Here is a 14197-nt window from a genome sequence, read left to right on the forward strand (position 1 = left end):
GTCCTCCCGGGCGCTGTCACTGGGGCTGGTCTGGAGATCCCTGGGGAGCGGGGCCGGGACTTCGGCCGCCCAGGCCCGGTGAACCGCGGTTTTGTCTAGCTGAGGCTTCGTGCAGGCCGGCCTGTGGGCGACCTGTTGTGATCCCGCACCGCCCACTTAGGGATGGGCGACCGCCGCTGGGAAGGGTTAAAGTCGATCGAGGGAGCCACGGTGGTCCAGTAATGCTGTCTCGTGCTGCGTTTGCAGTGTGGCCACAATGGAAGCAAGGGGTAAGAAGAAGTTCGTGGGGAAGAGTAGAAGAGCACCTCGTGGAAGAGTGCCACGCGGGATGAGGAAGTTTAAAAGAGGTAATTGTAAGGAGGCAAAAGCTCCTTAGTAGGAGTCCTGGCTGAGTGATTCTTGCTCGAACTTCATTTTGTGTCTTGGTGAAGTTATGTCATGAAATTACAAGCTTGGTAGATGAGTGAAGAGCAGTGGCTGTTGGCTACATAGACTCCAGTAAGGCTTTTGACAGTGTTTTCCATACGGTCCTTGCAGAGGTGCTGATGAATTATGAGCTGGATGGTGGTGAGGTAGATTGACAGCTGGCTGAATGGTTGGGCCAAGAGTGTGGTAATCTGCAGCAGAAAATCTAGCTGGAGGCTGGTAACTAGCAGTGTACCCCAGGAGTCAGTTCTGGGTGTAGCCTTGTTCAAGGGCTTTACAGACAATTGGGGTGATGGAGCAGGGTGTACCATCAGTAGGTATACTGATGGCACAGAACTGTGAGGACTGCCTGATAGACCAGAGGGTCCTGCTGCCCTCCAGAGGAACCTCAACAGGTAGGAGAAATGGGCTGGCAGAAACCTCATGAAGTTCAGAAAGAAGACGTGTGAAGTCCTGCAACTGAGCGGGGAGCAAATGCATGTGCTACTACATGCTGGGGGAACGAAGCATTGCAGAAAAGCCCTTGGGGCTCCTGGTAATCTCAGAGTTGAATGTGAGCCAGCAATGTGCCCTTGTGGTAAAGGCAGCTAACTGGATCCTGGGCTGCATTAGGAGGAGTGCAGCCAACGGGTCAATGGCGGGGATCCTTGCCCTCTCATCAGCATTGGTGAGGCCTCACCTGGTGTGCTGTGTCCAGTACTGGGCTGCCCAGTACGAGAGACCTGGACATACTGGAGAGAGCCTGGTGAAGGACCGTGAACATGATGAAAGGTTTGGAGGACCGCTTCTGTGAGGAAAGGCTGAGAGAGCTGGGACAGTTCAGCCTGGAGAAGAGAAGGCTGGGGGCGGATCTTGTCAGTGTATATGAATACCTGAAGGGAGGGTGCGAAGACAGAGCCAGGCTCTGCTCAGTGGTGCCCAGTGACAGAACCAGAGGCAATGGGCACCAAGTGAAACTCAGGATGTTCCCTGTGAGGATCAGGAAAGATCTCTCTATATTGTGAGGGTGACTGAGCAGTGCCACAAGTTGCCCAGGGAGATGGTGGAGTCTCCCACCTTGGAGACAGTCAAAAGCTGCCCAAACATGGCCCTGTGTGAGCAGGAGAGTTGGACCAGAGGACCTCCAGAGGTCCCTTCCAACCTCAGCCATTCTATGAGTCAGTCTTGCATTCAAAACTGTACTGCCTGTGATCCAATAACCTGGAAAAAGTAAAGGTGAAATGCTTTAAACATTTTATTGGCAGCCTTTTGGCTCTCTTTGATTGACCTACAATAGTCTTATAATTAAAAATTTGAGGCTGATAACATTCTGATTCTAGACTTTGCTTTCCCACTTTAAGAAGATGTTTAGTTGAAAGTTGAAGCTGGGGTGTGCAAGGAGATGCCTGTCGGTGTTTGCTCTCTTCTTCCTAAAACAGACGATGTCGCAACAGCTCTGACATAAACTGCGAAGAGATGATTTGGGGATTCATGACTTTGGTTTCAGGGGTGGTGACATTCTTTATTTAGAATAGTTCTTTTTATGCCTGGGCCATTATACTGCTGCCCGGAAAATAATGCCTTGGCAAAACTTCCCATGGGGAAACAGAAACACCCAGGGACTGCAGTGAAAACACCAGCTTTGAGAAGCATGTAAGCATTGTTGCTATATATAGAATTGTTATTACATGGTAGCTTGATTCTTGTTACAGTAAAAATTTGTTACTCGGAAGCAACATTAGCTCTAGGATAACATTTTAATTTCTCTTCTGTCCGTTAGTAGCTTCGGGTCCACCAAAGAGACTCCTTAACAAAGCAGATGAGGAGGGAAAGCCTACATCCACTTTCAAGGACAAAGAGCAATTGGAAAAGCTTGCAAAGAAGAGGAAGCTCCAGGATGGTGAAGAGGGAGGTGAGCGGATTTTTTTTAAGCCTGGGTGTCAAAAGTAACTGGGCTTTCGGCAACACATGGTTCATCCAGGTCTTCCTCTTTTCCCCTGCCTTGTTATCACCTTTCCAAATGAACTGAATGACTCCAAGTTTACTTCATGTTTAGTCTTTGCTGTGGCCAAGTTTACTTCATCTGACTAAGGTTGAGGCCAAATTCAAGAGAATCAACAGCTACAAATTTTCATGGAAGTCAAAAGTAAAGATGCAGTAGCAAATTTCAATCATGGGAGTGCCATGATAAAGCTATGACTAGTCTAATGACAGTATTAAGTGGCTGGCTTGAAACTGGCTGTTTTCACACAAATTTGGAAAATACAGTATTCTTCACAGACCATTTTAGAAATTTAATCCTCTGTTCTAAAAATATTGGCTGTAAGATTTGGAACACAAAGTTCATGAGGCAAAGTTGATAATCCTTTATATTATTCTTTTCTGTGGTCTAAACTCTCTAGACACCTCTCTAAAAAAAAAAAAAACCAGACATCATTGGTGTTATTACCGCTTGTAACATTTTACAGCTTATTTTTGTGAGGTTAAGTAAATGTCTGGTTTCACCACTGTTTGGATGGATTTCTGTTTTAACTTTGTTTCTGGTGCATGAGAACTTCATGTTGTTCCTTGCATTGCTGTGAAGCAAAGCTCTACTGTGACAGTTACACAGCACTGTAAAATGAGAACTGGAGTCTTATGTGAGGGATTCTGAAGGTCTGTCGAAAAATGGTCGTTGTTTGAAGGACAAGACAAGGTGTTGAGGTTTTTTCATTGTTGCTGTTGTTGCACGATTGCGGAAGGACTTCACATGCAATATGCACTAGGTGTCTGGAAATTTAACAGTAACAGAACGTTCATCTTAAGCTGCTTTAGGGGGTGGAAAAAACCCAAAAAACCCAAAACCCACAACCAAACCTTGAAATGTTGCTTATTAGAATAACTGAAAGCTGCTGTGTTGCACAGTGGTGCTGCTCTCAAAGCAAAGTGTTAACCTTTTTTGCTTGTAGGAGAGCGATAGAAAAAATTGATAATATGCTTTGTAAAAAGAGAGCTTGGTTTTTGGATGGGTAAGACAGCGAAGTGTGTGCTGCTAAATACCAACAAGCAGTGCTTTAAGGTCTAAAAATGTAGAGCTGGGTCTTTGTTGTTCCATATAGAAGTAATAGTTAGCATGACTTGCTCCTGTGAAACCATGGAACATAAGATGATGGTTTTTGTCAAGGTATGACTAAAATGAAAATCAAATACTTGAAGTTTTTCCATAACTTATTTCTGGCACTTTCTATGAAGTTCCCTTAACTGAGTTTGTTGTGTGGCAGTGTATAGCTGTTGTACAGTAAAATCCCATGCTTAAGGAATTTAACTGAATAAAAAGAATAAATATGTGAAAAGGCTTTTGTTTTTTCCTTTCTTTGTGATGTCAGATATGTAACTTTGAGCTAGGGCTCTTCTTTTGAGAGAGGGAGAAGGTATGTATGAGTATAGGCTGAACTAAAAAGGGAGAAGCACCTTGGGGCAGTCACAGGCTGCGAGGTGCATTTTGAGCCAACTTACAAGCTAGTAAGTTTGTGATGCATCCTTTGACAGAGCTTTGAGGAAAAAATCGTTGTTTGTCTTGTTCTTCTGGTATTCTAGGAACGGAAACTACTAGCTTACCATTCTTGCTAAATGTTTGCGCTTTTGTATTAGCTGGCAGGGTAACTGCAGGCAAAGCTCCTGAATTGTTAGCCATACAATCACAGAGCTGCCACAGTTTACACTGCTAAAGGATTCCATTGCTCCTCCTCTATTGACTGTAAAAAACATTTGTTTTTATGTTCAGCGTCAACTTCTAAGAAGCCGAAGTGGAGTGACTTAAAAAAGAAAAGGAAGGAGTTAAAGCAAACCAGACAACTTAATGATAAAAGTAATTATGACATAATTGTCCAATCCAAGCAAATATGGGAAAGTGTGAGAAGGTAATCATGCTTTTTTGTTTTTTCTTTCATTCAGTTGGCTTTTAATCAGAAGTTGCAAGACGACTCTTTCTCCTCTTGTGTGATACAAAACTATATTTCCACAGTGAGACTCCATGGGTGAATGATAAGATTACATGCAATTCTGTAGATGGTTGAAGCAGACTGTGGTGACCCATGGTGCCAGAAATGTCTGGATTGAGCTCACTTGTATTTTAGGCTAAAATTTGTGAGTCAATGCTTGAGGACTTGTCCTGCTTCTTGAATCCTGAAGCCAAGAACATGTACTGATTCAGCCTAATCTTGCAGTGGGACCACTGCACGAGTCTTCCGTGGAGGTTTGTACACTCTCTGTGGACAGGTGTAATTCTAGAACTGGGGTCCCATATCAGAAGCAGGAGTTAATTTTACTTTAAGTTTCTGTGCTTTGCCATTCTGGCTGTAAGATGCTTACAGATCTTTGTGTCTGTAAACAACTCTGAGTGCAGATTTGAGTTTATGTTCTTTTTAATCATATTGTTGCTCAGAAAAGAATAATTTTTAAGTATGTGAATCTGGATTGGTTTGTAGGAACTGAAACTGCTTAATTACATCTATCGACAGGTTTAATGAGTGACAAAGTGAATTTGGATTAGTAGGAGCTAACTTAATTTTATTTTGTACTGTCTTGCTTCTTAATTTATAAATGTAAGTGAATCATACTACAAAAAAGCTGCTTCCTCAAAGTGTCTTTTTTTGTTCGTAGGAAGAAATGTGATAAGGAGAAGCGAGAAAAGCTGATGAATGAACTAGAGAAGCTTCTTCATGGAAAAATAAAAAGTGTAAGAAAAACTAATGCCATAGTGCAGAAACTCACAAAAACTTCTTTAAAGAATGGTGAAATGTAAATGAACTTTTAATGATATGGTGCTAACCTGTTCTTCCAAAGCTACAGGGAATTCTTTTAAACTGTGAGTAAAAAAAGAACAAAAACAGGGTTCAAAGGCTGCATTTGGCACCTGGTTTTCAGGACAGTAGTCCTAGGATGCTTTGTCTATCAGCTGGCTGTTATAAGCCAGCTGTTTTGCCAAGCAGGTTTAGTCACATGAAATTCTGTGTTAACTGAAGCTCCAAAACAGCCACTCAGAGATTTTATTGATTACAATTGTTGCATTGCAACTTTCTTTTAGAGAAGTTAATGTCCTGATACTTAACCACACTAAACAGTCTTTCTGCTTAATTCTTGAAGTATAAATTTGAAGTGAAATACATCTTGGATTTTAAAGTATTAAATTCCATGCCGAAGTGGAACTGTATCATCACACTCACTCTGACATTACAAAGAACATGAAAGAAAACAAGATAGAACCATTTCGTGATTCTCTTTCAGTATTAAAACCTTGATGCATGTCCTTAATTGTCAGAACCTGCAAGAATTGTCTATATTTTGTTTATGATAGAGTACTTGTAAAGCAGTAAAAAAAGCCTTAATTTGTTAAAAACAGATAGCTACTTCTGTTAGCGGCATTACATGCTATATATGGCATAAAACCATATCAGAGAGCAAGTGTATTAAAATAAATTTGTTACATAATGCTGTTTGAATGCGTTGTGATGATGAAATATCTCTGTCCTGTAGCTGGCATTTGCACATGATTCAACTCGTGTGATCCAGTGCTTTATTCAGTATGGTAATGAGAAGCAAAGGCAAGAGACGTTTGAGGAACTGAAAGGTACTTTCTGCCCATTTACATTTTACCTATATGCTTCTGTATTGTTAGGATGCATTAAAACAAGCCATATTGTTTTCTCTTGAATATTTTTAACTTTCTGCTGAAGTGATGCATGGTTCCTAGTGAGCTCTTAAAACTTATTTAAATACTGACATCTTGTTTTGTAGAGTTAATGTAGTGAAAAATCAAACCAGCTGAATGTTTTTCCCTTCTTCTAGATAGCCTAGTAGAGTTGAGCAAGTCAAAATATTCCAAAAATATTGTGAAGAAGTTTCTTATGTATGGGTGAGTATGAAGTGAATTTGCTTAGGTGTGTTGCATTGTTTCTTTTCCAGTGTGAATGCTGCTCTTAATCTCTAGTGCATCAATGATGAATAACAAAATGTCTCTGGAAATGTCTTTATAATAGTGAAGAGACAGAGTGTCTGGTATTGCTGACAGCAATTTTCCTTTTGCAAAAAAGTAAAGCTAAAGCTGTACACATGTACATATGCCCAAAAAAGCGCTCAAATATATGCTCAAAGTTGATCTTTGCCTTATGCAAAAAACTGGGTTTAAAAAATTTTCTCTGATTAGTGTTTTAGGAAGGCTTCCCTTATTCTTTAGAATTTGTCCACTGGTTTCTTTTTTTTTTTCCCCTCAAAATACTTTATGATTTCTTCAGATCCCTGGCTTTCTCACCACATTTTCATAAATGCCATAAGGCTGATACAGATGCATATATTTCCTGGTTTCTGTGCTGAAACTTTTCATCTAAATGTGCTTCCAAAAATGAAACTGTTCGTAGGTCAGCTTGTCCTTAAAGTTTTACTTCTTGCCATCTCTCTTTCCTTGTGAAACAGGACAAAATCACAAATTGCAGAAATAATAAAAAGTTTTAAAGGCAATGTGAAAAAAATGCTCCGTCATGCTGAAGCATCTGCTGTAGTGGAATATGCATATAATGACAAAGCCATTCTGGAGCAGAGGAATATGCTAACAGAAGAACTATATGGGAACACTTTCCAGGTTTACAAGGTGACATTTCAATACTTTCTAGTCTAAGGTGTTTTAGCATCTACTGTGTTGTGTTAGCTATACCTTGCCTATCTTACCTATATTTCCTTTGTTAAATTTCTTTGTCAGCTGTCCAAATGCAGTCTAGTATGTTTAAATGTTATGATTACTGGCACATTTCTATTCTAGATTAAATTGTTGTGGTTTTTCAGTTTGAACTATGAAAAATACACAATATTCATGTTTGAGCTTGCTCTGCTCATTGAAGATGGTCTAAATATCATATAGTTGCAGTTATTGTAGTGTCTAGCCTGAAGTGGTCATCCGTGCTGAGCTAAGATTTAGGCTTAATTCTCCATTAATGCTGTAGATGCCTTTTGTGTCAGAACTGCCTTAAGTCTTGTGAGAACTGACTGTGGGCAGAATGTACCTGTATCTGTATACAGTATGCTTTTTAGGCTTAATTTTTGGCTTTGTTTTCTTTTCCCATGGAGACTATAGGACTTGAGTCTGAACTCGCTTGAAACCATTTAGATGTAGATCCTCACCAGGCAGTGAGAACCTCTTTTAAAAGTACAACCTCATTTCTTTTAACTTCTGTTTTTCTTTCTTGCTTGCTGAAGGTTGGTTTCCATTAGAGGTGCAAATAGTTTTGTTTGCTACAAAGTACAAAACTTTTTTATGCAGTTATTAACTACACTAAAGTGACTTTTGTACCCCAATGTACAACACAGCACACTTCTACCCAAGCTTTCTATTAAAATTTGATAAGAAATTAACACCTCACTTTTGAACTGTACTGCTTTTTTTCTTTATAGATTATTGTAAGTTTTAGTAAAGCATTTTGCAACACTGATAGAAAGGCATGTTTGCTGTGTTTGTGGGCTGTAATTTGTACTGGGAGTAAAACAGCTTCTGAAATAAAGTGCAGTGTTAGCTTCCATCATTCTATCATTCTTGGCATGAGTGCTTCAAGTAGTCTTACATGGCAGTGCAAACCTGTGGATTTATAAGAAATTATGATATAATCCTTAATGAGATGTGGAATTTCCTGGAGTTTTGAAATGTTGTTCACTTCCCCTTCCTGTCTCCAACTCTCCAGCCCTCGTCTCCCCTCCAGCAGGGGACAGTTAAAAATACATTTCTAATTTTCTGTCTTGTCAGTCTGTTCTTCTAACAACAGATTCTTTTACATGAGTTACTGGTGTAATTGTTCAGATGACATACCTTAAATACAGAAGTATTTCCTGGTATATGGTGTATATTCCTCCTCTCTGCTGTTCTTGAACTGGAATTTCCTGGGCCTTGGTTAACTTCTCAGTTCATTGATGTGTTTTTGTGTTGCCCTCTGACATATGCATACTGACATGCAGGATTTCTGCTTAGCTCAGGAGTCCCTTCACACAATGCCAATTTTGTGTATTTTACCTTGTATTTTGACAGTCTCATGAAAAGCTGACCATAATTGGCAAAAAACTGCTCAGACCATATAAGTAGCTTTTGTTTGCTAATGATGAGTATTCAATTTATAGCAACTTAAGTAAACAGCTTCTGACATACTCAAAGTAGATAAGCATTTTACTTTTAAAATTGTAAAAACTGTTAGTTTTGCAGAAAATACATTTTGTTTCTGATACTGTTAATGCATTTTTGTTGAAAACGGACTAAAAAATCATAATTTTCTATGAACTCAGTACTTACCGGATATGATTAAACACTTGATTGTGCACTCATTTCAGACACCAGTTGTCCCAACACTGGATAAAGTGTTAGAAGCTCAGCCTGAAAAGAGAGAGGCCATTTTGGATGAAATGAAACAGATTCTTACACCAATGGCACAAAAGTAAGGAAAAAAACTGATTGAAGGTGTGACAATCTAACATGAACCAGTTTGTTTCTGACATACAGATAGTGATACTGATACTCTCTTAAATTGTAACATTGCTGTGTGTAAGTAACTATGGTTTTGTCTGAAGTGTCATAACAAATATCTTAATTTTGAACTTCATTTCCATAAACTAAAGTGTCCCCTGCCCCAATCAAACAATTGGTAGAAATCCCAGTGTGGTGTGCTTCCGTGATCCATTATTGGATAAGCTTCTCCAGTGGTCTCTAGGAGAAAATATTTTTCTAGGTTTTAGAATTTCTACATTTTGGTGGAATTTTCCACATACTGTAAATGCTAAATGTCTAATTCGTAATGACTATATGTTTTCTGCACAACACACTGCTGAACTTTTTCTTTTTTTTAAATACAAATGAAGTGTTGCCAGCTTATGTTAAAACCATTACTTGTGGGGGACTTGTTGCTGACTTTCCTCTTCCCAAATACAGAGAGGCTGTGATAAAGCACTCACTGGTACATAAAGTATTTTTGGACTTTTTCATTTAAAAAAAAAAAAACAAAGATCCGTAAGTATGTTTTGTTTCTTGTTGTCTTTAGACTTCTAAGTGGAATGTTTTTAATCTTGTCATTAAAATGTTGTAAGGTAACTAGATAAAACTGTAAATGCTAATTCCAGTTAGATGATGGGGGGTAGTGTTGCATGGAGGTTCACAGTCAGTGAACTTTCACACTAAAGCAATAGTGCTTGTGATATTTAAATTTTAAAAAAAATCTAATGGAATGACTTTGTTTTCTCTCTCCATGCTAAATGGTCCTTCTGGATAGCTGGAGAATAATTAAAGCCAGAGACATTGCTTCCAGTAGTTTAGCTTTCCAGTGTATAGTTTCTTAACCACTTCTAGACATTGTCCAAAAAATTCTCGACCAACATACAGTCAGATTGAGCCCTTCTGTAAGCAGTGAAAACTTTGTTTTCTGCCTCCTCCTGAACCAAGCCATATGCCTGTATCATATGTCTATATTTAATTCCAGTTTTCAGCCATTCTTGCAAAAACTAGGCCTAAATCCATCTGTGTGATATGACATTGTGTAAGCTGGTATCCTGCTTCACTTCACCTGTCTTAAAGCTGTGCTCTTTAGTCTTGCCCTGGTTCTGCAGTTCAGGACCATCTCACTCCAGGCCAGGTGGAGCCTTCTAGACTTGCTGTTTCTTACCTACTCTTGCTGGACTGGATTCCTGAACTCTTTATTTTAATGTAAACAAACCCAGAGCTAAGGGTAGTGAGGTGGGCTGTTCGTGGACTATTCTGAGTTCAGATCTTACCTAATTAAAGGTTCCTATGCATGCTTCCGTGTAATGCTTTGTCAGAGAATGCTTTTGGATCCACAGTCTTGTGTGAATCCGGAGAGTAAGAGCATATCTCTTCCTCCTTGCTTGGCTTTTTGTGTAGGAATGGTAGGATGTTGTGGTGAGTTGACCCTGGCTAGACACCAGGTGTCCACCAAAGCTGCTGTAATCACTCACCTTCTCAGCTGGACAGGGGGGAGAAAATGTAACAAAAGACTTGTGAGTCGAGATAAGGACAAGGAGAGATCATTCAGCAATTGTTGTCATGGGCAAAACAGACTCTACTTGAGAAAATTAATATATTGCAAATCAAATCGGAGTAGGGTAAGGAGAATTAAAACAAAATATTAAAACCCCTTCCCCCCAGCTACTGCCTTCTTCCCAGGCTCAGCTTCACTCCTGATTTCTCTGCCGCCTTCCCCTGAGCAGTACGGGGGACAGGGAATGGGGGTTGCAGTCAGTTCATCACACATTGTCTCTGCAACTCCTTCCTCCTTAGGGGGAGGACTCCTCACACTCTTCCCCTGCTCAAGCATGGGGTCCCTCTCACGGGAGGCAGTCCTCCACAAACTTCTCCAACATGAGTCCTTCCCCTCCGCCAACAGGAGTCCTTCCCCCAGGCGGCAGTTCTTCATGAACTGCTCCAGCCTGGGTCCCTTCCAGGGACCATCCTTCAGGAACAGCCTTGCTCCAGTGTGGGTCCCCCACGGGGTTGCAAGTCCGTCCAGGAAACCTGCTCCAACATGAGCCCCTCTCTCCATGGGGCCACAGGTCTTGCCAGGAGCTTTCTCTGGTGCAGACTTCCCATGGGGTCACAGCCTCCTTCAGGCATCCACCTGCTCCAGCATGAGGTCTTCCAGGGGCTGCATGCAGGTATCTGCTCCACCATGGACCTCCATGGGCTGCAGGGGGACAGCCTGCCTCACCATGGCCTTTACCTTGGGCTGTAGAGGAATCTCTGCTCCAGCACCTATAGCACCTCCTCTTCCTCCTTCTTCACTGACCTTGGTATCTGCAGAGTTGTTTCACGTATTCTTACTCCTCCCCTGGCTGTGATTGCTGTGTGCCATTTTTTTTTTTTTTTCCCTTCCTGACTATGTCATCTCAGAGGTACTACTACCGTTCCTGATGGGCTCAGCCTTGGCCAGCTGTGGGTTTGTCCTGGAGCTGGCTGGCATTGACTATATCGTACACAGGGAGAACTTCTAGCAGCTTGTCACAGAAGCCGCCCCTCAAGCTTGCCTGGCCCCCACCCAGCCTTCCCACACTAACCCAATACACATGGATATTCTCTTTGGGATTTGGAAACCCCGTTTGTAGATCTGTTCCTGCCTGTGCTTGTAGCTAGTGACACCTATCATGTTGTGACTGAGCAGTTCCTAAGTAAATGGTAAATGCTTGGAAGCTGTGACTAGGGAGTGAGAAGAAACTAGGGAGAGAAAGGGGGATAGATAGGAGATCCATAACAAAGAAATCTGTCAGTAACAAAAGTAGTATCTAGTAATCTTGGAGGGTTTTTTCATTTGTTTTTTTCTTTTTTGGCTGATGGTGTTATTTGTCAGGTGGTTCCAAACCTCATTCCTTTCATGTGACTAACTTTTGTCTGAATCTTTTCATATCTGATTTATAACATCACCTTGTGCTTAAATGACCTCTTAGCTCTTCTTGCTTTCTGGCTAATACCCTGCATGCATAAATCAATTGCACCACTTTCAAAGATTTTCTTCCTAAATGAACGGTTGTCTCTGTCTCCTAACTTTAGTCTCAGTTCTGAGCACCCTTCCTTGAATTGTCTGTAATAAGACAGCTGACAAGCTTCAATACAGTTCATCCAATTTTGTAGGATGAATATGGTGAACAGTGTAATTTTAAGGGGAGAAAGCATATGTCATTTACAGTTGTCTGGACTCCTTCTGAGGCTGTTTTTCATGGGTCAAGGCAATGAGAGTGGTTCTGTAGAACCAGTGATGCTCTCTGTAGTGTTGTGGGTAGAGGAAAAATCTTTCCATGTCCTCCCCCACTCACCTTGAGATTTCTCAGGCCTCTTCTTTCACCTTTTTGCTTTATCACCATTTCTTCCCCAGGAAATGATAGAAGCTATCAGAGAGGCTGTCATCTACCTGGCACACACTCATGATGGAGCCCGAGTAGCGATGCACTGCTTATGGCATGGTACTCCCAAGGTATTGTGTGCTTTCTGTCTACCCAGTCCTTTTTAATAATAGCCTAGTCTGAGCCTGTAAATATGATTGCTCACATGGGTCCTTCTGCCAGTGCACATTTTAATGCAGTTAAGCATTTGAGAGCAAGGTTAAAAAGTGGCCCTGCTTTACCTATTGGCAAACATAAGCAGTATTTTTTCACAAATCAAATGCTGTCATTAGCGCATTAGTGAAAGTATCTCCTTTTATTTTTAGCAGTTCTTTTAGAGTTCTTGGAGGTGACACAAAGCTTTTCCATTTTAAGATTATTGGCCATTCATTCAGCCCACAGGTTTCTTAATGCAGGTGAAACTGGCACTAGGGAGAAGACAGTATGGAACTCAGTGTGGGACGGTGTTTGGCTTTGGAATGCCAAGACTTAGAAAATGTTATAGGAACTGTATTTTAGTTTTTTCTGCTGATAGAGTGCGCTGAAATACTTCAGGTATAGCTTACGCCATCATCTCTTGGAAATCCTCTAATGCCTCAAATCTTTTTCTGTTAAACAAAAAAACAACTTAAAAATTGTCTGCTTGTGGAAGTGTAGAAAAATATGAAGTTGCTTGGATCTAGGGGTAGTCATGGGTCTAAAGACTGAGCAGTGATTGTAAGAGCCAAAAGTACAAGCACTGGGCAAACTTTCTGCCAAAAAAATCTTGCTAGTAAAGGGGTTTTGCAACAGGCTAGAGTCCTTGCTACTTTAAAGTTTCAGGTCCTTTTGAGTAAGTTTCTTTCCAAATGAGGAGTTGAAGTGCATTCTTCTATAAGTAATGAACAAGATATAGGTGAACATATGTGGTGGTTTTGTGGTGTTTGTTGTTGTTGTTTGGGTTTTTTTGTTGTTAGTTTTTCCCAAGTTACCTTTTTTGACATCTCCCATTGGTGGGCTGGGCTTGTAAACATATCACAGACCCTCCCTGGGATTGAATCTTTTTCACAGTTCAGGTTTAGCTCTTTATATTGTTTCTAAGTGTTGACAAATGTGAGACTTCGGTAAATAGCCTTTGCTTTAGTAAGCAAATTGAAGGTTATCCTTTTGAATAAAAATTTAGTTATTCAGAATCACTGGCATTATTGGCTTATTCATGTTTTCTGTTTCCTTTTGGATAGGACAGAAAAGTTATTGTGAAAACTATGAAGACATATGTTGAAAAAATAGCAACGGTAAGTGTTCATCAACCATTATTTTGTAGTGTCTGAAACAAGTGATTTCACAGAATCATTAAGGTTGGAAAGGACCTTTGAGATCATAAAGTCCAACCATCAACGCAACACCAGCATGGCCACTAAACCATGTCCTGAAGCGCTACATCCACACGTTTTTCTAATATTTCCAGAGATGGTGACTCCACCACCTCCTTGGGCAGCCTGTTCCAATGCTTGACCACTCTCTTGGTGAAGAAATTTTTCCTAATATCCAGTCTAAACCTCCCCTGGCCCAACTTGAGGCCATTTCCTCTTGTCCTATCACTAGTTACTTGGGAGAAGAGGCCAACACCCTCGTCACCACAACCCCCTTTCAGGTAGTTGTAGAGAGCGATAAGGTTGTCCTCAGCCTCCTCTTCTCCAGACTGAATAACCCCAATTCCCTCAGCTGCTCCTCATAGGACTTGTGCTCCAGACCCCTCACCAGCTTCGTTGCCCTTTGGACACACTCAAGCACCTCAATGTCCTTCTTGTAGTGAGGGGCCCAAAACTGAACACAGTATCCGAGGTGCAGCCTCACCAGTGCCGAGTACTGGGGCACAATCACTTCCCTACTCCTGCTGGCCACACTATTTCTGATACAGGCC

The 14197-nt window shown here is 41.0% G+C and overlaps 1 protein-coding gene across 1 annotated transcript in view; it reads left to right on the top strand.

Annotated features, from left to right (window-relative positions):
• Positions 1-256: 256 nt before the first annotated feature.
• The window catches only part of KIAA0020 (KIAA0020 ortholog), a 26737-nt gene continuing 12796 nt past the window's right edge, over positions 257-14197 (top strand). Inside the window, 12 exon segments of the mRNA XM_010287723.1 lie at positions 257-347; positions 2189-2317; positions 4169-4304; positions 5047-5122; positions 5920-6013; positions 6232-6298; positions 6856-7030; positions 8749-8852; positions 9344-9387; positions 9390-9421; positions 12288-12386; positions 13515-13568. Coding sequence (XP_010286025.1) covers positions 257-347; positions 2189-2317; positions 4169-4304; positions 5047-5122; positions 5920-6013; positions 6232-6298; positions 6856-7030; positions 8749-8852; positions 9344-9387; positions 9390-9421; positions 12288-12386; positions 13515-13568 — 1101 coding nt within the window.

This window comes from Phaethon lepturus, unplaced genomic scaffold (assembly GCF_000687285.1).
Source record: "Phaethon lepturus isolate BGI_N335 unplaced genomic scaffold, ASM68728v1 scaffold10550, whole genome shotgun sequence".
NCBI lineage: Eukaryota > Metazoa > Chordata > Aves > Phaethontiformes > Phaethontidae > Phaethon > Phaethon lepturus.